Source organism: Nymphaea colorata, chromosome 11, assembly GCF_008831285.2.
Source record: "Nymphaea colorata isolate Beijing-Zhang1983 chromosome 11, ASM883128v2, whole genome shotgun sequence".
NCBI classification, from domain to species: domain Eukaryota; kingdom Viridiplantae; phylum Streptophyta; class Magnoliopsida; order Nymphaeales; family Nymphaeaceae; genus Nymphaea; species Nymphaea colorata.
Genome location: NC_045148.1, coordinates 11,464,939 through 11,490,509, shown reverse-complemented (window position 1 = coordinate 11,490,509; position 25,571 = coordinate 11,464,939). Strand labels below are relative to the sequence as shown.

The 25,571-nt window shown below is 42.1% G+C and overlaps 1 protein-coding gene across 2 annotated transcripts in view; it reads right to left on the bottom strand.

The window, feature by feature from the left end:
* Positions 1 to 19,486, bottom strand: part of LOC116264574 (thiosulfate/3-mercaptopyruvate sulfurtransferase 2) — a 44,881-nt gene extending 25,395 nt beyond the window's left edge. The window contains exons 1-2 of one of the 2 annotated variants that reach the window (XM_031644878.2): positions 19,253 to 19,486; positions 18,148 to 18,330 (exon numbers count right to left, since the gene is read on the bottom strand). In XM_031644878.2, coding sequence (XP_031500738.1) covers positions 18,148 to 18,330; positions 19,253 to 19,354 — 285 coding nt within the window. In that variant the 5' untranslated portion in view covers positions 19,355 to 19,486. Of the gene's footprint in view, positions 1 to 18,147; positions 18,334 to 19,252 lie in introns of both variants that reach the window. The other variant, XM_031644877.2, reaches the window with a different exon arrangement.
* Positions 19,487 to 25,571: the final 6,085 nt, after the last annotated feature.

The window sequence follows — 25,571 nt, the reverse complement described above, 5'->3', positions numbered from 1 at the left end:
GGCGTCAGAGTATCCTTCAATATTCAGTTGGTCCTGCTGAGTATACAGTAATCCTTTCCCTGGGTCATTCTTTAGGTACCCCAACACTCTTTCTGCACTCTTCCAGTGACAATCAGTAGGAGCATGCATAAACTGACTCAACACATTTACAGCATAAATAATATCAGGGCGAGTAAGAGTAAGATAAATAAGTCTACCAACCAACCTCTGATATCGTCCTTTTCCTTCTTCATCCAGGATGTTACCAGTTTTGATACTTATCTTGGTACCAGACTCCATTGGGGTTAGAAAGGGCCTGCATCCCAGTTTACCTGTCTCCTTTAGAAGATCCAGAGTGTACTTCCTTTGGCTCATAACAAGTCCTGTCTTTGATCGAGCAATCTCTATTCCCAGAAAGTACCTTAATTTACCCAGATCTTTAAGATCAAATTCAGCAGCTAACCTCTCCTTCATCTTCCTTTTTTTCTTCTTCGCCATCACCTGTTACAATCATATCATCAACATATACAAGAAGAAGGCTCACCAGACCATTTCTCTGCTTAATGAATAGGGTGTGATCACCGTTTCCTTGTTTGTATCCATTAGTCTTCATCACTACCCTCAGTCTTTCAAACCATGCTCTAAGAGATTGCTTCAGTCCATACAACGCTTTCTTGAGATGACAACATTTTTCGCTTTGGGCATACCCAAGAGGCATGCTCATATAGACCTCTTCCTCTAGATGGTCGTTCAGGAATGCATTCTTGACATCAAGCTGGTCCATGCTCCACTTTTTTTGCACTGCTAGTGCTAAGATGACCCTCACTGTCTTCAGTTTAGCAACAGGAGCAAAGGTTTCAAGATAATCAATTCCATATTTTTGGCTGAACCCCTTTGCCACTAGGCGAGCCTTATACCGTTCCACAATACCATCAGGTTTGTACTTCACATTAAACACCCACTTGGAACCAACTAAATGAGTCCCCTTGGAAATATCAACCACTTCCCAAGTGTTGTTCTTTGCCAAGGCATCCATCTCATCTGTCATGGCCCCTAGCCATTTAGGATCTTCTTTAGCATCTTCCACACACCTGGGAATCACAGACATAGACAAGGAAGTAATAAAGCATTTGTAATCCTTGCTGAGTTTCGCATATGAAACAAATCTCTGAATGGGGTGAGAAGTACATGACCTGGTTCCCTTGCGCAAGGCTATGGGAAGATCTTCATTTAGTGGACTTGGTTCATTCGGGGAACTCACAGGATTGGGATTGGTTACATCAACATCTTCAAGCACATCTTTCTTCTTCCTGGTGTACACCTGGCCAAACAAATGGCCACGGGCAGTGGGCTGTTCATCCCCAGGGCCCCCTTCCACATGACCGTCTCTATCATCTCTGACTGTGTCTGCCACACTGTGACTAACCTTGTAGTCCAAGAACTCCATAAACTGAATCAGCTGGTTTGAAGAATACTCTTCCACACTGTTTCCTATACACTCCCCCTGAAGAGGATTCACAGGAAAGTACGCCTCATGTTCATGAAAGGTAACATCCCGGGAGACATAAATTTTGGAAGTGGTAGGATCAATACATTTGTATCCCTTCTGAGTTGAGGAATACCCCAAGAAGACAGCTTTGATAGACCGAGGGTCAAGCTTCTTGAGGGTTGGACTGTGGTCATGGACGAAACAAATACAACCAAACACCCGAGGAGTAAGAGGCCAAGGGTTATGAGTGGGCATGAGCACAGAATAAGGGGAACGACCATTCAACACACGAGTTGGCATACGATTAATTAGGTGGGCACTAGTGAGAAGAGCATCACCCAAGTAGCGTTTAGGAACGTGTCTATGAAACATAATAGCCCGGGTGACATCTAATAAATGGCGATTTTTTATTTTTCCGTTCAGCCACGCCATTTTGGGGAGGTGTGTAACTACAGGACGTCTCATGAATAATACCCTTGCTCCTCAAGAAGTCATCTAGGGATTGGGAGACATACTCTCAAGCATTATCAGTGCGGAAAGCCTGAACAGATGTCTGAAATTGAGTCTCAACAAATGCAACAAAATTTTTGACAATGACGGGAACTTCACTACGTTCTTTCAACAGATACACGAACGTACAACGGGAGTAGTCATCAATAAGAGTCATAAAGTAATGAAAACCACGACAAGTGGGTACTCCCGAAGGACCCCAAACATCAGAGTGAACCAAAGCAAACGGACGGGTGGTTTTATTAAAAGAAATAGGATACGAAGCCCCAACATGTTTAGCCAACTGACACACTTCACAGGTGAAGGAGTCCATGGAAACAGAAGTAAAAAACCTAGGAAACAACTTCTTAATCAACTGGAATGGGAGATGTCCAAGCCGCTCGTGCCATCGCATGATAGTAGATCTGTCCTCCACGCCTGACAACTGTCCACTAGTGGCTGAAATGAGAGCAGAAGCAACCTGCACGGGCAGTCTGTAGAGTCCATCAATAACCGAACCAATCCCAATCTTCTTCCCCGTCACCAAGTCCTGCAGGAAACAACGATCAGCAGAGAAGATTAGATTGCAATTGAGTTCTTTGGTAATACTGCTGACAGATAACAGATTCACAGGAATATTGGAAACATGAAGAGCATTATGAAGACGATATTTATTCAACAAGGACAAACTCCCTTTTCCAACCACAGAAATAGAAGACCCATCAGCCATAGACACGCGTTGCTGCCCAGAAGACAATTTGTATTCTTGAAACATCTTAGGGTCTCCTGTCATATGATGCGTAGCTCCGCTATCAACAATCCAATCACCAAGAGAGGAATTACCTTGATCGCTTGTGGCAACAAGAGCTTGGGCTAACTTAGCTCCCTCAGACGTGGATGCTTCCTCCGGAGTAGTAGAGGCCATAAATAACCGGCTGATGTAAGCTTGCAATTCCTTGATTTGATCAGAGGAGAGCTTTGATGTTTCAACACTCGAGGAGCTACCCTAACTAGAAGCAGGCACAGGAGGACCCCGCCGACTAGAAGGAGGACGACCATGGGTAAGCCGCTTTTCAGGGTGAATATCCCAACAAAAATCAACAGAATGCCCCAACTTGTTACAATGACTACAACGTCGAACAGGATGCTGTCCAGTCCGTGAAGTACGGCTAACAAAGGCTGAGGGGGAACTCCCATGACTGGAGTCAATATGCATCACCTGACGTCGTTGTTCCTCAGATTCCACCCGAGCATACACTTTCTCAATCCCAGGGATCTCATCACAGTTGAGAATTTGACTCCTAATGGATTCAAATTTATCACGCAGACCTCCAAGAAAAATAAAGGTCTGGTCCATCCATTCTTTTTCCCAGTACAAGGCATGATCAGAACCACAATTCCAGTCATCATTCACATGATAGTCCAGTTCCTCCCATTTAGTTTTCAGGGTTGCATAGAAGGATGCCACAGACAAGTCACCCTGTTTAAGGGAGTAGATGCTACATTTAATCTGGTACGTATGCAGGACTCTTTTCTTACGGCCATACATCCTCGCAAGCACAGTCCACATATCATAGGCGGTCGACTTTCGCAAAATAAGTGGTTGAATATCAGCAGAAACAAAGCTAATGATCAACACCTTAACTTGACTGTCTTCTAATGCCCAAGTCGCCCATCGAGGATCTGTTTTACTGGGAGCAGGTGTCTCTCCCATGATATAGGAAAGACGACCGCGACTAGTTATCCCTATTTCGAGTGCAGCAGACCAAGAGAGATAGTTGTCTTTATTCAGCCGAATGGAGGTGACTTGAACCGGCAAGTTTTCACTTTTGATATTGTTGCCCGTGTCAAAAGTCACATCGGACTTGGGCATCGTCTCTCCAGCCATAACGACCAAAATGAATCCACCAGTCAGAAAAAAAAAAAACAGATCTATGGAGAAGAACCCGGGCAGCGATAGGCGGGATCTCCGGCAAGAGGCACAGGGCGGAGATCAGGCCAGGCGACGGCGAGAGGCGTCAAACAGCGGCGAGACTAAGGGCGACACCAGGCGGAGGCAGACCGGCGGAAGACGATGCAGACGGCGGAAGGCGGAAACAGACCGGCGGAAGCAGTCGATGGAAGCAGCAAACGATGCCAAGAGCGCAGGGCCAGGTCGCCGGACGGTGCAGAAACCCACGGCAATAGGGACACAGCGGAACCCCACGGAAACAGAGACACGACGGCAGAAGCAGGGTGCCGCGGGCATCGGGCGGCGTCGGGCGACGGGAGAGTCGTCGGGTGCGCCGGGCGAGGAGCATCGGTCAAGGAGAAGAACCCGTCAGAGTCGGGCGGTGAACAGTGACGGGCGATGAGCAGTGACTGGAACAAGTCCCCTCCAACATGAACACAAGCAAACGGCCAACCAGGAACGCCGGAACTTCACAGCTCTGATACCATGTAGAAACACGTAATGGAAGAGGGAAACGAAGAAAAAACACAAGATATACGTGGAAAACCTCAGGAAGAGGTTTAAAACCACGGAGAAGCTCTAACCTAGGGGCAAAACCGCAACCCTAGGAGAGAGAAGATTATTTCCACTTAATCAACTAATTTACAATAAGTGGAGATTATAAGAGAGAGAGGTAGAGAGCCCCGCCTAGGGTACCGATCCAGCCTCGGTATCCGCGCCCATGGGACCAGGTCCATATCCGGACCCGGTTCCCTATTACAAGATATTCTAACAATAACTATATGTTTTCACTTTTGAACTTATGAATTGTGATGTAATGAATTCTCTTCAGCTGCTTATTATGTTATTTTGAATGTCTGATTTCTTATTTTGGAATGTGTTGTTCATAGTTCATACTTCATACTTCATAATCATATACATGAATGATGAATGTTCCTTTAAATACATTTTTCTTGATTTTTTCTGATTTTTACTTGTTTTTTTGGATTTTTTTTGGAATCTTTATGATTTTTTGAAATTTTTAACGATTTTTTAATATTTTTAAAAATTAAAAAATCAATTTTACGATACGTTACGATACGGCGTATAGGTCGGCCCGACCGATACGCAATACGCTACGCCAGTGATAACATTGGTATAAATATGAATAACAGGAACATCAACCTCAATTAGTCTGCCCAACTTCAATGCAAAAACAGAATTAGCCTGCCCAACTTCAACGCAGAGAAAGTTTGCCCAACTTCAGCACAGCATGAAGATTCCCCAATTATCCTACCTGACGCAGCAGCAATTCAACTTCAGATCTGATAGACTTCACTGACAACAATAGGAAGACATCAGCACCCTTCACGAGGCTGATTGAGACTAAACCAACAGGAATTGGAGGAGGTCAGCCTCCCTTCACACCAAACTCAACTGCAGCCACTCTTCATAACCCCACCATCATCAACGACTACGGGAAAACTACATCAACTTTGTCATATGATCAGCAACGCATGAGATTAAGTTGTGATCAGATCCCTGATCTATGCCACAGTGAACTTTAACTCCCAGCAAAACAGCCACAACGAGGTTGGGAGAAGAGGAACAAGACGAGGGAGCGACCAACCTGCAGCATCAAGCTCACTTTGGGTTAGGAAGCTCTGATACGATGTTACACCAGTCGCAGGTATGAGAGAGAAAGAGCAGTAAATCGTAACATTCATCTACCCTAATCTCTTATTAAAAGAGAAATAGGGTAAAACTGAACAATTACACAATAGGTCCAAAAATAAAACAAATCATAATAAGAGCTGCTTCTAATTATTTAATATTCCAAAGAACCACCTATCATAAATACTATTCAACATATACTAGGGAGATGGGTCTAACAACAAGGGAGACCCCACCCATTATTCCTATAAGTATTTATAAAAACCCCCCCTTTACAGATGCAATATTGCCCTATGCTAACAATTTCCCTCCCCTTTTGCAACACCTTGTCCTTAGGGTGTAAATTCTAGAAAATATTGCAGTAAAGAGGACGGTTCCTCCCACGTTGGGCTTTGGTCATACTCTCCTTGCCATTCAATCAACTAACACACCCTGGGTTGCTCATTAATTCTCCTGAAATATTTTTGAAGAATTCTAAAAAGCTGAGGAGAATGGAGCGTGAACTCCCTTATAGGCACCACAACCATCACTTGACCTGTGGCAGGTTGCTGTCCAGGTTTTAAACGAGAGATGTGGAACACGGTGGACATTGGACCCTTCTAGAAGTTCGTGATTATAAACAACCTTCTCCAGCACTTAAAATGGGCTTGCGTATTTTGTTGTGAACTTGTGAATGCCTGCTACCTTACCAGCAGGAAATTTCTTCAAGTAGACCCAATCCCCCACTTGATACTCTATATCCCTGCGGTGTTTATTATACTGTTTCATCATCCGATTTTGGGCAGCAGCCAAACGAGCCTTGATCACGTCCAATACTCTGTCCCTGTTGAGCAGCTGCATCTCAACTTAAGTGTTCTCCTTGAGGGTGAAATCTTCTCCGGTCAGGCGGTGGTCTACCATAGACTACCTCAAACGGGGAGACCCCTAAGGCTGATTGTGTAGCTGTGTTATATAGGCTAACTCTGCCCAAGATAGAAACTCAGTCCAGTTATGAGGTTGTTGTTCTGCATAGCACCGCAAGTATGTTTCATGTATGCAGGTCGTGACTTCTGTTTGCCCATCCATCTGAGCATAACAGGCTGTGTCATGCATAGTTTGGTCCCTTGCAAAGAGAAACAATGTTTCTAAAACTTACTTAGGAAGAAAAGATCATGGTCGCTCACCATAGATTTAGGCATTCCTTGCAGCTTACCAACGTGGTTTTGAAAGGATCGAGCAATGTCCTTTGCTGTGTTGGGATAGGATAAAGCAATGAAATGTGCATACTTGGAGAGTCTATTGACCACTACAAGTATAATAGATTTTCCTTTAGACTTTGGTAACCCTTCGATAAACTCTAGGGAAATATCTCCAGAAATACCCTTAGGTATAGGTAAGGGCTGTAACAACCCTGCAGGGTGAGGAGTTTCATATTTCTGCCTTCCGCAAACTTCAGAGGCGCACACATACTCACAGACCTGCCTTTTCATGCCAGGCCAAAAGAAGAGGCATCAGATTCGCCGGTAGGCTCCTTCTATCCCTTGATGACCAGCCTCTCATACATCATGGTGTAGTTCCAAGAGTTCATTTGTCATGTCGGAGCTGGGGGGAACAAAAATCCTTCCATGATAATATAAAAAAGGGTCATGCCAAGCATAGCCATATGTCTTAATAGAATTCTGCTCTAACCGCTGTTTCAGCTCCTTAACTTCAGCTGACTTTCGATGTAACACTTCCAGTCTACTCCATATCTCCGCAACTGGTCTGATAAGAGCTTGAAGTTGGGCTATTTGTCTGCTATCAGCAAGCCCAAATCGCCGTGATAGGCCATCTGCCACTAAATTATTAGCTCCTTTCTCGTAGAATATATCAAAATCATATCAAACGAGTTTCATTATCCATTTCTGCTGCACTGCTGTGTGAATTTTTTGTTGCATATAGTACTTTAGACTATGATGGTCTGTGGATAATTTGAACTTTCATCCAACTAAGTATTGATGCCATTTTTGTATGGCCATTACGACGCCCATAGCTTTGCTGAAATATGAAATTGGATGCCCTCTTTGACTTAATACATCTCCAACTCCCATTTCAGACGCATCAATTTCTACCGAAAATGGTTTGGAGAAGTCTGATAAGACCAGCACAGGAGTTGTCCTAACAGGTTCCTTTAATCGTTGGAATGCATGTTCTCCTTCCTTTGCCCATGCAAACTTCCCTTTTTTTAGAATTGATGTAAGTGGAGCTGCTATGGTTCCGAAACCTCTCACAAATCTTCTTAGTATCCCGCCAACCCTAGGAAAGCCCTCAGTGCTTTTAATCTCTTTGGCAGTTCTCACTGTTCAATGGCTGACACATTCTCGCTCTCCATTTGAACTCCTTGCTCAGATATAGTGTGGCCTAAGCATTGTCACAGAAAACGCGGTTTATTTGAAAAAGCGTGTATAATATGCCAAAAAACAGCCAGTCGTATAAAACTTGAAAAAACACATTTTTTTTAAATACCTGAAAATAAAAAACGTGAAAAAACTTGTATTATACCCATTTTTTTGCGTTTTTTCGTATTTTTATGATTTTTTATTTTTTATAAATTTCAGGATTTATTAAATGTTTTAAATTTTTAAAAAAATTGCCAAGATTTTCCCCAGCTATACAACTTTGCCGTATTATACCTGAGAAATTCTTTGCCATATAATACCCGTACACGATATATCTAACAATGAGCCTAAGTATGTCACTTGACTGCTCCCAAAGGCACTTTGAAGCCTTGGCATATAGCTGATTCGTGGCAAACACTTTGAGAACAAGGTTCAAATGTTCAGCATGAATGGTCTGATTAAAACTATATATTAGGATATCGTCAAAAAATCCAGAACAAACCTCCTTAAATAGGGCCGAAAGATCTCATTCATGATTGCTTGTTATGTTGCTGGTGCATTGGTTAAGCCAATCGACATACCACAAATTCATAGTGGCCTTCATGGGTTTGAAAAGCAATCTTATGGATGTAAATTCCTATCTGGTAGCTATCATGCGCATAAATCCAGCTTTGAAAAGATTCTAGCCTGTAGAGCTGTTAAGGACTGGACACTGTGGGTCAGGGATCCGTTTCAGTAGAGTCACAAATTGGGTGGATATTAGGTGATAATAAACTCACCCCAATCTAAAGAATCTGAGTATATAAGTTTCTTAGCCAGTTAAAACTAATTATGAATGGATATTAGAGATTTCAATGGAGGTTGGGCTTTCATCGGAGCAGAGTGCATGAGTTGTCTTCCTCTGTTAGTCGCAGGCTAACAAATTGGTATCAGAGCTATGGTCAACCCCAACAAGGTATCCTCAAAGGACATCATGGCAGCTGTGGAGGCGCACAGAGAGTGCATGGAGGAAATGATGGCATTGATGAATCAAAGATTGTATGTAGTCGAAACCTAGAACCAAGAGGCAGAAGCTCGGATGCAAGCATTCATGGCCGATCAGCATGCCTTGGTGATGATGATCAAGGACATGCTTCAACCGAATCGTGGATCAAGGTTGCCCAGTACCAAACGAATAGAAACGGCAAATGGTGAGTTCCGTCGACCTTGACCCCCTCCTTTCCCTCCTCCTCCACCGCCTGCAACGCGCCCGATTTTGAGTTCATCGGCAGAAACAAAGGACCCGGCGCAGGGCCTTGGAAGCATCCTAGAATGGACTTCCCGTGATTCTCAGGGAAGGACCCCCTGAGTTGGATCTTCAAGGCAAAGCAATTCTTCGAATGTCATGGAATCACCAGTGAGCAGAGAGTGGGCCACGCCACCATCTACTTCGACAGATCTGCTATCATGTGGTACAGATGGTTGGTGACGCAGCATGGCAGACTGGGATGGGCTAGTCGACGCCATGAAATCATGTTTTGGACCTTTGGCATTTCTTAACTACAACGTCGAATTGTCCACAATCAAATAGCGGGGATCTATCGTTGATTACCATCAGCGCTTTGAGGAGCTTGGTAACATGGTCAAAGGATGGCTAACTGAAGCACTGATGGGAGCATTCCTAGGTGGCGTAAAGGAGGAAATCAGGATTGAGGTGCAAGCCACCAAACCCTGCACGCTTCCAAACTGTTTTGAGATAGCACGAATGGTGGAAGAGAAACACAGGCATTTCAGTGAAAATAGCAGGCTATGGGGTATCAATAGAGGCAGCAAGATCCCCGGATCATAAGCAGAGTACACCACCACAGGTGTATGAATCAAAACAGCATCCAGCCCCTCGACAAGTGATTAGGTGTCTCACACTGAGCAGATTAAGGACAAACAACACAAAGGAATCTGTTTCCGCTGCAACCAACCATGGTACCCGGGCACGCCTGCATAAAGTTACACATGTACTTGGTGGACGAAAAGGACGAGCCACTGGTGGGGAAGAAGCCGCTGCGCTAGATGAAGAGACGTTGGGAGAGTCTTCAGCCAGCTTACCGCCAGAGATTTCTCTCCACACTCTAGCAGGGGATGAAGTGCCCCAGTTAATGCGAGTTGAAGGATCATTGAGAGGGCGTAGAGTCAGGTTGCTGGTGGATACGGGCGCCACCCACAGTTTCATAGCGGAGAAGAAAGGTAAGGCGTTAGGTTGCACAATTGAGCAGCAGCCAACGTTCAATGTGGTGGTGGGAGACGAGAGCACACTGAAATGCAAGGGCAGATGTTCATTTGAAACACTGGAAATTCAGGGCCACAAATTCTCAGTCGAACTGTTCACCTTGGCTATGACAAGAGCCGATTTAGTACTGAGAATCCAATGGCTTGCAGCCTAGAGGAAGTGGTGGGGGATTTTGTAGGCATGCGGATGCATTTTGATCAAAATGGAGGGAGCAAACAAACCCTAACTGCTACTGCTAAGAAGCCGAATGAGGAACAACCTGCTGCAAAACTATTAAAAGGTAAGGCTGCATCCCAAATGTGGCGACTGATTAGGATCCAATTGACACTTGGCACGGCAGATGGCCGATGCTAGCAAGCATGAAATCAACCCCAACTGCTTAGAAAAGTTGCCAAAGGAATTCAGCAATGTATTCGAAGCGCCAAGAGGACTGCCTCCAGCAAGAGGAAGTGATCACAACATCGAGCTCCAGCCAGGGGCCAAGGCCATGAAACTGCGCCCCTACAGGTACAACCACTATCAAAAGGAGAACTTGGAGAAAATGGTGCGAGAGATGCTTAAAGATGGCATTATCCAGCCTAGTCATAGTCCCTTCGCTTCTCTGGCACTGCTAGTCAAGAAAAAAGACAGTAGTTGGAGATTTTGCGTAGACTATCGAGCCCTCAACGCTATCACAGTAAAAGGCTGCTACCCATTCCTATAATTGAAGACCTTTTGGATGAATTACATGGGGCCGTCTATTTCTCGAAGCTGGATCTCCGAGCAGGTTATCACCAAATAAGGGTGAATCCTGCAGACATCCCCAAGACACTCACGATGGGTTGTACGAGTTCAAGGTCATGCCCTTCGGGTTGACAAATACCCCAGCCACCTTCCAATCATTGATAAATGAAGTGTCCAAACCATTCCTACGCCAATTTGTGTTGGTATTTTTCAACGACATCCTAGTATATAGTGCAAGAGCGGAGGAGCATTTGAGGCACTTACGACTGCTTTTATCCACTCTTCAGCAGCACCAATTGCATACAAAAATGGCTAAGTGTGTCTTCGGAACAGGGCAGCTTGCACATTTGGGGCATGTAATCAATAAGGAAAAAGTAGAGATGGAAGGGGATAAGGTGGAGGCCATACGAAAATGGAAACCCCCAAAATCTGTCAAGGAGCTGCACTCATTTTTGGGCATTACCAGTTATTACCATAAATTTGTGCAAGGTTATGGCTGGATAGCTGCACCACTGGTGAAGCTGACAAAGAGGGACAGGTTCAAGTGGGAAGGCCAGGAGGAAGATGCATTTGAAAGGCTGCAACAGGCCATCACAACTGCATCTTTCCTAAGGATGCCCAACTTCAATCTTCTTTTTGTGGTGGAGATTGACACATCAAGCCAAGGAGTGGGTGTTGTCCTCAGCCAAGAGCACCTGCCCATCGCCTTTTTCAGCAAAATGTTGGGGCCTTCATTTAAAGCAAGGTCAGCCTATGAACGAGAATTGATGCCCATCGTACTTGCAATCCTGAAATGGAAACAATATCTGAGGGGCCGCCATTTCCAGGTGGGAACCGACCACCACAGCCTCAAATAATGCTTGCAGCAGCAGTCCTTGTCCCTTACCTTACACGCTCGATTGTTAAACTCATGGGCTTTGATTTTGTGATACAGTTTCGAAAAGAGAAGGAGAACCCAGAGGCGGACGGGCTATCACGCACCAGCAATCAGTTGGATGAGTCTCTAATGACCCTAATGACTTTTTCTCAGACGTATAAACAGGTGGACAACAGCCTCTATACAAGACATAAGGAGGCGGATAAGCAGCAGCCCGACCAAATGCTATGGGTATGTGTGGCAATGACCATACATGCAATGTTGTAAAAAGCGTATCGTAAGGCGTATCGGTCGGGCTTTAAGATACGCCGTATCGTAACGTATCGTAACGTATCGTAACCGTATCGTAAATTTTAAAAAAATAATAATAATAAATCAGAAAAAATTTTAAAAAAATTAAAAAATTCATAAAAAATCAGAAAAAATTAAAAATAATAAATTCTTCATAGAAAACATGGTTTAGCCTTTTAGATAATGATAGACTTATTATTTTGCTAAATGCTATAAACTTACACGTTCACGGTTCATCATTCATACTTCATAGACATCAAAATTCATAACAATATCATTCTTTTTCATCTTTATCTTCATGGTTTAAAAAAAAACCATTTCCTCTCAATGGGAATCAGCCACCCATGCACAAATCCATGGTTTAATAGATGATTTCACGGTGACAATCGATGATTTCACAATGGAAATCGATGATTTCACAATGGAAATCAATGATTTCCCTCTAAAACGGTACAATCTATAGATTAGAAATGAGGAAGGGGTGGGTTTTTATAAAAAAAACTCGAAAAAATGGGGTTCAAGTCTCCTTTTTAGAAATCAGCCCGTATCGTACGATACGGGCCGTATCGCACCGTATCGTACGATACGGGGGCCCGTATCGTACGTATCGTACGATACAGGTACGATACACCCCCATTTGCGATACAGGGGGTGTATCGTATCGTATTTTGCAAACGATACGATACGTATCGTACGATACGGTCCCGTATCGTATGATACGTACAACACTGCATACATGTACTACCACGAAAGGGTGTTTATATCTCCGGAATCGGAGATGAGGGAAACACTTCTGGAGCATTTCCATAACTTCAAGGCAGCAAGCCATGAAGGAGTGGAAAGGACATATAGTTGGATGCGATCCTCTTTCTATTGGCCTGGAATGACGAGGTCAACCACATATTATGTTAGGAGATGCCAAGTCTGCCAACACAACAAGTAAGAAACCAGAAAGCCCGCATGGTTACTACAGCCACTTCCTATTCCAAACCGCATCTGGGAGGATATCTCCATGGATTTCATGGAAGGGCTGCCCAAATCTAGGGGAAAGTCAACCATTTTGGTGGTGGTAGATCGTCTATTGAAACATGCCCATTTCATAACATTAGCCCACCCCTTTTGCACGAAGACAGTGCTAGAGCTTTCCATGACTACATAGCAAACTCCATGACATGCCTCGGACGATAGTCCGCAATCGAGACTCTCTATTTCTAAGCTCATTTTGGAAAGAATACTTCCAACTTTAAGGCTCCAAGCTGCAGATGTCGACAGCCTATCGTTCGCAATCGGATGGACAGACGGAGAGAACAAAAGCCTCAAAACTTACCTCAGATGTTTCACAGGGCTAGGCTGAATATGCTTGTAACACGAGCTGACACTCTTCCACAGGGATCACACCCTTCGAAGCTATCTATGGACGCCCCCCACCTAACCTAAGGATATACCAACTAGGAACAGCAAGGGAGGAAGATGTAGATGTCCAGTTGAGGTGCAGGGATGCAGTCCTCCAAGATCTCAAAGAGCGCTTAGCTGCCGCCCCAAACCGCATGGTGATCCGGTATAACAGGAGAAAACTGATACTTGCAGCTGAAGGAAGGAGACCGGGTCTTCCTTCGACGCCCTAGTGGGCTCAGCAGTGAAGAAGGACAGTGGCAAGCTCACACCAAGGTTTGTTGGCCCATAAAAAGGGCATAGGCTTTATAGCCTATGAACTTGGGTTGCCTGCAGGGAGTTTAATCCACCCAGTGTTTCACATTTAAAAGTTGAAACCCTGTTTCAATCCACCCACAGGTGTGGAGGCCAGCGCTGCTCCTGCACTAACTGAACCAGCAGCCCTATATCCCTACCGCAGGTTGGGAACTTGAAGGGTGAGACAAGGGAAGCAGCTATAATCTGAATGGCTCATCGAGTGGAACACTTATGATGATCTGCCAGCAACCTGGGCGTTAGCAGAAGACATTACGTCTTGTTTTACAGAATTTACACCTTGAGGACAAAGTGTCTTGTAAGGGGGAAGTATTGTTAAGGGCTGGACCCTGTGGGTCAGGGATACGTTTCAGTAGAGTCACGAATCGAGTAGATATTAGGTGATAATAAACCCACCCCAATCGAGTGCATTTAGAACCTTGTAATCCACACAAAAACGCCAAGAGCCATCTTTCTTTTTAACCAAAAGTGCAGGTGAGGAGTATGGACTGCGACTAGGCTGGATTATTCCCCCACCCCAATCGAGTGCATTTAGAACCTTGTAATCCACACAAAAACGCCAAGAGCCATCTTTCTTTTTAACCAAAAGTGCAGGTGAGGAGTATGGACTGCGACTAGGCTGGATTATTCCCTCTTCGGGCATCTCCCAAATGAGCCGCTCTATTTCATTTTTCTATGCATGGCTGTCCTTGTAGGGCAGTAAGTTGACTGCTTTGGAATTGGTTTCTAGTTTGATTTGATGGTCAAAATCGCATGCGGGTGGGAGGCCAGCAGGTTTACCAGAAACCTCAGTACGTTGTACCGGAAATGGTTGTAAATATGCAGGCTGTCTAGAAATAAAGTCAGTCTTCTTATTCCGATCAGCACATTTAGATACTATCAACAAATGCAAGTTACCTTGTTTCACTAGTTTTCTGCCCTCAACCCTGCTTGTGATGCCTGTATCAGTGTCACTTAGGCCCCTCAAAAGCTGTGTTCCTCATCTCGCCACCGGAAAATCATCTTCATTTCACTGAAAACCCATTCCACCTTTTTGAGTTGTTTCAACCATTGTATTCCAAGCACCAAGTCAACTCCTCCCATTGCTATGGGACACAAATCTAGCTCGAATCCTTGCCCCTGAATTTCGACCACCTCCTTCGGGCAGCGCCCAATGCATCGCACGAAACTTCCATCTCCCACGACTACCTTGAACTCTGGTTGCCCTTCAATGAAACACCCACATGCATGGGCCGTCTTGTCACAAATGAAACTATAGGTGGACCCAGTGTCCACCAGCACGTTGATTTTCCCTCCCTTCAAGCTTCCCTTGCACGCGCATGACTTGAGGCACATTGTCCCCTACTATTGCGTGTAGTCAAATTTCAGGTGTTGCCCCTTCACCTTCTTCCAGCCCTTCTTTTGCCAGTGTTTCTGTCTCCTCTTCGTCGTCATTCTCATCCACCAAATACGTGCAATTTTTTGAGGTGTGCTCGGGACACCACTTCTCCTCACATTGGAAGCACACCCTTTTCGACGCCTCTCCCTAATTTGATCAGGGTTTAATCTCTTCACCAGCATATTCTTCCCTATGTTAGCCTTTCTAGGCGGCGAAGTAAGTGTTCCAACATCACTTGGGGGCACTGGAGATTTCCACGTTGTCAGTTTAAGGGGGTTTAAGTTCTCCGACATAAATTCCTAGTCGCTGGCATTTCTCCTCGGCCACTCTAGTAACTTCAAAGGCTTCCAACAGCGTCTGCGGTCTTGTGGCTTGCACCTCAGCGCTCAATTCCTCTTTCAACCCTCCCACAAAGGTCCCGACCGAGGCCTCCAGTGGCCACCCACAGACCATGTTATTCAACTCTTCAAATTCTGCCTGGTATTTGATCAGAAATCCACATTGTTTAATTTTTGACAACTCCACATTGAAATCCAAATACGCAAATGGGCCAAGTCTGACTGTGAGAACTTCTATGAATCTGGTCCAGCTTGGCTTCCCTTGCTGAGCCACAAGCCAGAGGTACCAGCATATGGCAGCACCTTCCAAATGCATGATAGCATGCTCCACGCAATTCTTCAATGCAATCCCTTACCAATCGAAATACTGCTCTAACGTAAACACCAAACTGAGAGGATCTTCCCCCGAAATTTCGGAAACTCCATCTTAGGTAGCCAATGAAATACTGCAACCTCCCCACTGCGCAAAGACGAATCTGATGAAGGCTGGGTTTGGGGATTCATATCTGGACTGTGTGGTATATTTTGGTGCGAGCTGCAGGAATCAACCCTCTGCAGCACCTCACGCAGCATTCCCACCATCTCTGACATCATTGTTTGCATGCTGGTGTCCACTTCTGTTAGTCATTGCCCCAATTTGCCTCAGTTTCTCTCGACGCCCAACCAGCAGCTGTCGGCGCTATCTGCCTGTTTCTTCATGGTTTCTAAGGTTGTGAGAGCCTCTTTACTCGCCATGGTGGCTCTGATACCAATCATAGTGGGTATCTAAACCTCCTACAAATGATCAAATAATTTCCCACACGGATGCACTCCCAACACGAGGTCAGGCCTGAGAAAAACTCCTCTCACTAAGAGGTAAGTATCATTAACTTTGTACAACGTATATACTACGAAGATGGGTCAAACAAGAAGAAGGACCCGACCCATTATTCGTATGACTATTTATAAAAAACCCCTTTACAGACGCGATATTTCCCTATCTGAACACATGGACACTCCCAAAAGAGAAAAGTACTAGTCCCAACATGTGCCAACATGGGTATGGGTGTGGGTGCAGCTGTGGACACAGCTTGGGTGCGGCTCTGACCGGGTTGGGTGCAGTCAACACACCCAACACCAAATCTGTCCAATTTTGAACTCGGTCAATTTTGACCAAGTCCAAAAGCATCCATATTTATGGCTTTTTTTGTTAAGTTTACACAATAGACAGCATCCCACTTTTAAAGGCTGTTCTCCATAGCAGAAACCTTCAATATCCTACCCAACTTTGATTTCTGGCATCCGGCAAACTTCTCCAGCAAGCGGTGGCATTCTCCGAAGAGACAGCAACTTTTTCCGATGAAGGCACTCTTCTCCAATCACTTTTTTCAATTTTTTCCTTTCTTTCATTGCCTATGTTCCAAGAAGAACCCACTTGCTGTTTTTTATTTATTTTTCAGTTTTTTTCCTCTTTTCCGGCTTCTTTTCTCTCTATATCTCCACCTCTTTCTCTTTCACCCTATATCCTCTTCTCTTTCTCAGTTCCTTTCATAGTTTTGCAGTTTCACTAACCTTTTAGTTTGTTTTTGTTAACAATAGAACTGCAAAAACAGTATTTATTCTTCGTTTGTGCACATATATAAGTGTGGACTGTTGACAAATGGATAATTTGTTTAGAATCTTATTGTTTGGGGTGGGTGTGTGTGTGTCTAATATATATGTACACACACATCCATGTCCCTATACCCAAATTTTTTTAAAGCACTTTGCAACTCATACCCATGTAACATAACTTTCTTATATACTTGTCACTTTAGCTGTTCTTTTTTATATTTTACATTAATTTTCATGAATATTATAAGTTCATTAATTCGATCTTGAAGCTTATGTTTCAAATTTCAATGCATCAAGATTTACACCTTGCTTCACCTTATTGCCTCTAGGCTCTAAGAACATTGGCCACAATATATTTTGCTTGGAATTATTACCAGAAAAAAATATTTGGGTGGGTCTCCTAAGTTATACATAATGCTACAAATTAATATGTATACAGTTGCAAGAAGAATCTGTTAACGCCTGATTTCTCCTGCAACAAAAATGGGAATTCGGCAAGCACATGAGAAGAAGAGAACTCTATTCTTTATTAAGTGCTTCCCTTTTCAAGGTGAGAGAACCTCCTTCACTTACAAAAAAAAAAAATTAGCTCCCTTAACCCAAATGACATGGTATACAAAGGGGACCCTCACTTTCAGATCCATCTCTCTATCAAGCTGATACTCTCCTACCTCACAACCCAGAACATTGACATTATACTAGCTGTTAGCCCTTTTATCGTGTTGTGGACTATTATACTCTTTTATTACAAAAAGAACAGACAATCAAGAAGTATGCTTTGTTCATCTTTTTTCTAATTGCTCAGGTTAACCCTTCAAGCCAGATTCACTACTTGTTTCTGTCAATGATTGGACATCACATATAATATCTAAACCAGGTAACCAAAAAATTGTGGCAAGTATGTTTTTCTAACCATATAATTGCAAATGGAATGAAACTAATACTAGAATCAACAACAATAACATACACAAATTGTCTCACGTCTACATAAAGTCAGATGAAATATTCATGAGAGTTCATCATCAAAGGAAATGGAAGAGGGAGAGGGAGAGAGAGAACCTTCAGGTACGGATCCCGAAGGTTATCATGAAGCTGATCAACAGAAACAACTGGTTCAGTCGTTGTTATCGTTTGAGTGGAATATGAAGCTTTGCATGTCTGGGCTGAACTGACTGCAACACAATGCGATGAGCCAGAAGTCGCAGAGAAAAGCGTCGGATGAACAAGGCAACACAAGAACCTCTTCTACAAACAAGATGTCAAGCCAAAAGCACCTCAGCTACTCATAGGAAAATAAACGACTATTCAAAATCTTGAAACCCCAGGGGCAAACAAAATATAACACCAACTCATACATGAGTAAAACTCAGACTCAAGTAGCAATACAAAGAAACAAAAGAAAAAGGAAATTAACAAATAAACTGAAGAGGAAGAGTGGAAGTAATGACGGCACAAAAAGGTGGTGCTCAGTAATTTTCAGCGTTGGACATGAAACCAAGCATTCATATGAGAAAATGGCAACGAAATCAACATGAGAATAACTAAAACCACAAATGGCAATGAATGAGAACAGCACGAGAAGAACTAGAACCACAAATAATCAACCTGCCTTATATGTGCAAAAGACGAAAAGAAAAGTAAATTTCGGATCAAACTCTTCTTTCTTAACATCTTCCAGAAAAGCGGAAGTACCAATAACAGCAATGAAAACAAAGAAAAACCCTTTGAGAAAAAAAAAAATCAATCATATAAAAAATTAAGAAAAGCCTAACAGACTGCCAAGCATTAAAAATGACTCCAAAATAAGCAAGTCTTACAAAAGTGCCTTACTACAGACAAAAACGAAAGTGTTGCACAGAACTACCTCCTTCTGAAGCATCATATATGGAAGAAGGAGAAGAATGAATGAAAGATGAGTAAATTGAATTGATGAAAACTATTCACACTCAAAACACCCTTCTCATCACAATAAATTCTTCCAAACAACAAAGATTAACAAAAAAAAAGCACCGCCAACCACAAGAAAAATCCACAAAAGTAGTTGAACATGGAAATAACTGGATTTGACTTGTGAATCTAATTGTTGCTTGGAAGACAAAATGTGAAGCATAATAAATTGCACTTGAAATGGGGTAAGCTTTTGGAAACAGTAACCAACACTCACTATTAAGAACGCGTTAGAGATTGGGGTTTTGCTCGCCCTTGGAATCGATGGTCGGACCGATCTCAGCCCCGAAAGGGATCTTCCTAAGATAGCAGTCGCCATGTGGTAGCAGCACAAGAAAACTTGGAAGGAGGGAGCACTGCGGATTCAGAAATTGAAGCAATAGCGATGGTCTGTACCGGCACCACACCCGACGCCGCTGGAGAGAGAGCGAGCCTCAGTCAAGTTCCACGCATTCTTTAATGGGAGCTCGCCGCTTGACTTCTGCGGATCGGGTCATATCTAAATCGACGTATTTCTGAACCGGAACTATGTCTATTTGCATTTTTATGTTTAAGCATTAAAAAAATGCATTTTAGAATTGGAAAATGTAAAAAGGAAAGTACAAAGACGTCGTTAAAATTTTAGTGAGGTTTTTGTGCATGGGTTTACTGGAAAACAAGTGTTAGCAGGATGAAGGTGTTGACTTGCAAATCTAGATAGGCACGTATACACATAGAAAAGCAAACTTGAGAGTTGAGACTATGGTTTAATTGATAATTGTGCATGGGTTTACTGGAAAACAAGTGTTAGGTTTGAGAGTAATGTATAACCATTACTTTTTCCACTCTCATACAGGCACATGATTTGCGTTCATGCATTGACATCCTTAGGAATGGGTCCTCAACAGTATATATTCATCAGATTGTTTCTGCTGACATATAGGCACATGATTTGTCTTCTTTGGATATGACACCAGAGTTTATCATTCTGAGAGCAAATTAGAAGACGCCTTTGGTAGTTTGACCTAGCAAGTCTATTAAGAAGAGACAATTCCTAAAAATATACAGAGGATCAGTGTTTGCACCATCGAGAAGGTAAGGTCGGCACCGGATCGAGTCGAGCAGTATCGGAAGCGGTCGGAGAGCTCATCCTCCACGGCATCATCCTCCTCACACTCCGCCTTCACGTCGGAGAGGTCCGGTGAGAGGAAAACAGAGGAGGAGGAGCAGCAGCGGTCTATTTCTGGCAGCGCCACGTTGCCCCCACCCTGCCCCCTTTTACGTCCTCCCCCAGGTGATGATGTAGAAGCACGATTGGCACTCTACGTTAAAAGAATCTACGTTAAAAGAATCATTTGAAGGTATGTTTAAAAAACTTAAATTAGAAAATGTTGAAAAATGCACTGTAGGTAGAATTAAGCCAACAATGTTGAAAAATGCACTGTAGGTAGTTTTAAGTTTGATTCACATATATCACAGTTCAAGTAATTATTGCCACTGTTAGATCAGATTGCATACAAATATTTTCTCCTGATGTTTTTGTTGCAAATTTATTTATGTTGCAAATCTATTTATCTTTTAATGTTGATGTTTTAGTTTTCATTTATTTTAATTTTTAGTTTTTTTTTAATTTTGAAATTTTTTTTCATCTTTTTTAAGCTTACTATATTATACCCGAGAAAAACTTTACCATTTAAAACTCCAACCAAAACATTATTTCTGAGCATAAAATAAACCAAGTGTTATGGAACTGTGTGTGCCCACATGCTGACATGTTGCTCCGCCCCATATACAATCCGACACAGTTAACACTAGGAAATATCTCGTCTGGTCCCAGAAACTCTACCAGTTAAGGTGGGATCATTAAATTGTCTTTTCAGCAGGAGGTGGAGAAAGACCCTTCGGGTTGGAGGGAAGCTTGACGTCTACCATAGCAACTCCAAAGAGAAGTTCCGAAACATTTCTTTTCCTGGCTAACTCCATTGTTTCCTTGTTTCTATACATGGATCACTAGAAATATTCCGGGAGATCGCCCCTATCTTTTAAACAAAACTCTTAATTTCCAAGCTTTGGATGACACAGTTAATATTCTCAATAGAATTTCTTGCAATGCACTAATGTCTTCAACATAAACCAAGATATACTAAATGCCCTTGTCATTCTTAGAAACAAACAGGATGTGTCGATTCCAGATTTAATCGATCAGCCAAAATCGAGTGCCATGCATTGGGTGCCACTTTAACAAGGCTTTCTGAAGTCTGCAGTCATGATTAAGAAATACTCTTAGATTTTCAAAACTGTGAGTTGCACCATAGACATCCTTTCTTAGATGACTATGTAAGAAGGCATTATGCACGTTTACTTGTTTGACATCTCTCCGTGATAGCTCAAGGCAAAACAGATCTTGTACAAATTTTACTGTAAAAGTGTATTCCTTCATAGTGGTTCCAAAATGGTTGTGTCAGAATCGAATTTGAGGCCAATGAGGCGCATGAAGAGAAACTCGAGGACTGCAAGTAATAAAATGCATTTGACTCTTCACCTGGTCCAATTTAATAGTCACCGTCTTGGGCAGATGGTGAGGAGAACCTGTTTCTGAGTTAAGACTCTTCTATCTGCATCGTCCTGATCCGGCGATGTCCTGGTTTCCCAGCCATTAACCGGCCGTGATTGTTATGCAACATGCATGGAGTTGAGCTAATGTTGATGGCAGCCGGTGCCGGTAATAAGACCAGATTTATTGATGGATCTACTGTCCAGCCGAACGGAAAAGCTGATCAACATGGGCCTCAGCGGTGATTCTCCGTTGCCTTGTAAATACTAACCAACACCTCCCAAATTTTAATCGTATCTTTCTTTAAAATGCAAAGAGATCAGAGATGGAGAGAGCCTGATCTGGTCGATATCGCCTCCTTTCGCCAGCAATATTTCTAACTGTGGTGATCATCATCGCGGATCATGAGTATAGTTAGGGGGTGTTTGTTTGTTATTGGATCTAGCATGAGGAATTTTCATCCTGGATCTACCATCTCAAATATTGGGCATTTATTCCAGATCCAACCAACCGGTTGAATCCCTTCCATGAAGGGATCCATTAATTTCCATATGCATATATACGTTGGTTGGAAAGCTTAGATTTTCCATGTTGTGGGAATGCTTATATATGCATGCTATCTGAAAATAGATCTGTAGTTTACTTGGATTGAGTTGATTGGTGAAGTTAGGAGGAGAGGGATCCCCATTATCCTCTATCCTCGTATGGTGTTTGTTTACTCTGGATCTGAAATCCAAGGCGATTAGTCGAATCACTGAGGATTTATGATAGGGGTGAGGTCAGACGCCCTTCCATCAGACCTCAAATCTGAGGTTTTGGCCACACAATGAGGATCTCAAATCCTCGTTTTTTATAGATCTGAAATCCAGTGTTTGTTTAATCTCCTGAGCCTACATAGAAGGAATTTCAGATCAGCAGACCTGGGACTATCACAAAACACACTTAAGTTTGAGCCTATAAAAGCTTGGTACTTTCTTGTGGATGCCTTTGAGTAAATTTGAGTTTCACAACGCAGGAAGGTAACTTAATTATGAAAGAGAAGATGAGCATGCATATATAGGGATACGAGTGGGTTGGATTCAGATCTGCAAAATACTAAGAAGATGGTACTGATTCTTATCCGAATAACTGGTTCAACCAAACATCACGTAAAGAAAAGACACCAACTCCAAGATCTGATTCATTTGCAGGATCCACTCCTATTCTTCTTACATACAAAAAAATTGATCACAACGTGGAAGCCCTTCAAGAAGATGCTCCCCAAGATTTACTAATGCTTGATCTTAGGATGACGAGAAAAAATTTAGTGGAATCAACTTGATGGTACATGGTAAACAACAATTTTGCGAAGGAAGAGGAACGTTTTTTAGGAAAAGTTTTCTTTACACGTGCTGCTGCTAGATGCAACAATCAGTTGTCCTGGACAGCAAAATGAAAGCAGGTCTCAAGGAATTAAGTCTTTCGTATTATACTCATGGGAGAGTTCGTTTGTTGATCTAATAAATCAACCAAGAGAATCATATCTACAGGGTCAGATTTGATCCGAAGCGAGATAAAACCACAAGGGTAAGAACAGATAGAAAAAGTAAAAGCCACTGTCATGGTCGAGTTAATGTTGATGACCCTACTACAATCTTGAGACTTAAAAACGGATCTCTCTTTACATCGATCTGATCGATTCTGTCTCAGTTTGTTCTGTTTGGAAAGAAGAAGAATCTCAATGAATCAGCACTTCTTTCAATTGCTGAATCTCTGCTCTTTCAAAGAAGAACAATCTCTGCTCAAGATGCATGGGCCTTCTTCAACTTGAACACTCTACAAGTCCTGCTCACGAATCAAGTCGATGGAGCTCTTGTTGTCAACTTAAGACTTCACCTAATATTTGACTTCTCAACTTGATTAGCATTTGCTTTTCCGTATCAGTTCCTCTCTTTATTAGCAATCAATGACTTTTCTTTACAACCAGATTTATGGATGTACATGATATTTGACGATTAACTCCAAAAGAGCCCTAAGTTCTTGGTCAATGGTTTTAGCTCCACCAACAACCACATGCGAATCCAAACTTTATGAAGACCAAATATCCCATCAACAATTATAAAGCCGCGCGTATTCGTATTTGATCAGAAAGAAAAATGAGTATGTACTGACCTGACCTGGATCTGTTTAATCAGAGGCCGATGCAGGCAGCTACCGATGGATTCAACAAACAACTGAACTAGGAAGGCTAAATACGAGACATTATGTCAAGGACTGAAGTTGGTTTGAAACTCTTTGGACATTGACAAACTGAAACTAACAGACAACTTAGTCAGGAAAGTGAAATGTGAGACATCATGACAAAAACTGTGGAGTTGGTCTGAAACTCTATGAACACGGGCAATCTTCTTCCGCCTCGCGCGCTAAAAGATGGGGCTTTGTGACTTCTGATGGAAAAAATATCCCAGACTTCTGATGTGGAATGGAAAAGTATTTCCACCTTCTTATGTGGAAAAAGGTATCCCAGTCTTTTGATGTTGATAGATTTGCCTTGTGATGGTTAAGAATTCTCGTGTGGTAATCCTTTGGATGTAAGGTTTTGAAATGCTTAGCATTTGGTAGCTTCCAATCTGAAATCTAAGGTGATTTGAGATCATTGGAAACTTTAACGTCAGCCCTCTTCCCGGGCGACCTTAAATATGAGGATTTTGGCCGCAAACTATGGATGTCAAGTCCTGTCTTTCACATAAAAGGAATCTTAGATCAGTCAATTTCAGATTTGCGAAAGTTTATATTCCAAAAAAAAAAATGGAAACAGGATATAAAGATTCAATCAAACTTGAAAAGTGGTATGCGAGGGAGGGATTATCAACAACATATATATATATATATATATATATATATATATATATATATATATATATATATATATATATCAAGAAGGAATTTGGAGAACTCATTAGATATTTATAAGGGAATTAAGCAACCCGAAGTATAACAAGGATCTTAAACATTAATATGGATTCATAATCCAACACACTAAAGCTCAAGGTTCAAGGAGCTAGTAAAGCCCATAAAAGAACAATATGCAAAAATATGTACCATTAATGATAAATAAATGACGATAAATAGCAGAAAATGTAACAATTTCCATGACTGCTCTGCTTCCTGTTTGGTAAAATGGAAGTGAAATATAACTCGCTTAATATATTATGCTCTATCAATTATGAAAGACATCACATGCGCATGTGTGGTTTATATCAAACTAAGTAAACTAATTAGTAGTCGCTCAATTAGTTTTATCAATGACTCGTACAGTTCTATGTTTAAAACTATTTGAAGGTGAATGGCAACTAGTTTAGTTTCTTTATAAAATCATTTTAATTGAACAACCAAGCTGAACCAACAACTTATAATTAGCATGTGTAATTAGTTGCCGTACATATTTCATTATATATTGATCTGGCATTTACCAATTACAATATATATATATATATATATATATATATATATATATATATATATATATATATATATATATATATATATATATATATATATATATATATATATATATATACCGTACACAGACACAACCAACGTGAAGAAAGCTAATATTCACTTAGCGAGTTGCTTTGTTAGATCATCAAGATCTTAATATTCAATTGTGAACCTCTTAGTTAAAAGAAAGGCTTCAAAGCAAAAGAGAAAGGAACAAGCCTGGGCTCCCCATGTCTGTCTTTTCTCGCAGCATTTGTACGCTAACACATAGGAGCAGTGGTTTTAGCCTTTTTTAGAACATCCGAACCATTGTGGCAAACCAAGATTCTCATTTCGAATAAAAACTTTGTCGCATTTTTTTTGGAAAAATAAATAAATTTAAGAAAAAAATATATAGAAATATGAAGTGGGATTAAAAAAGGCACCAAAAATGTTTTTGTCTTTATTTTGGTGCAGCTGATTTAGAAAAGAAATAACATAGTAATAAAAACATGCTAAAGATTCTTTGAAACTTGATAATGTG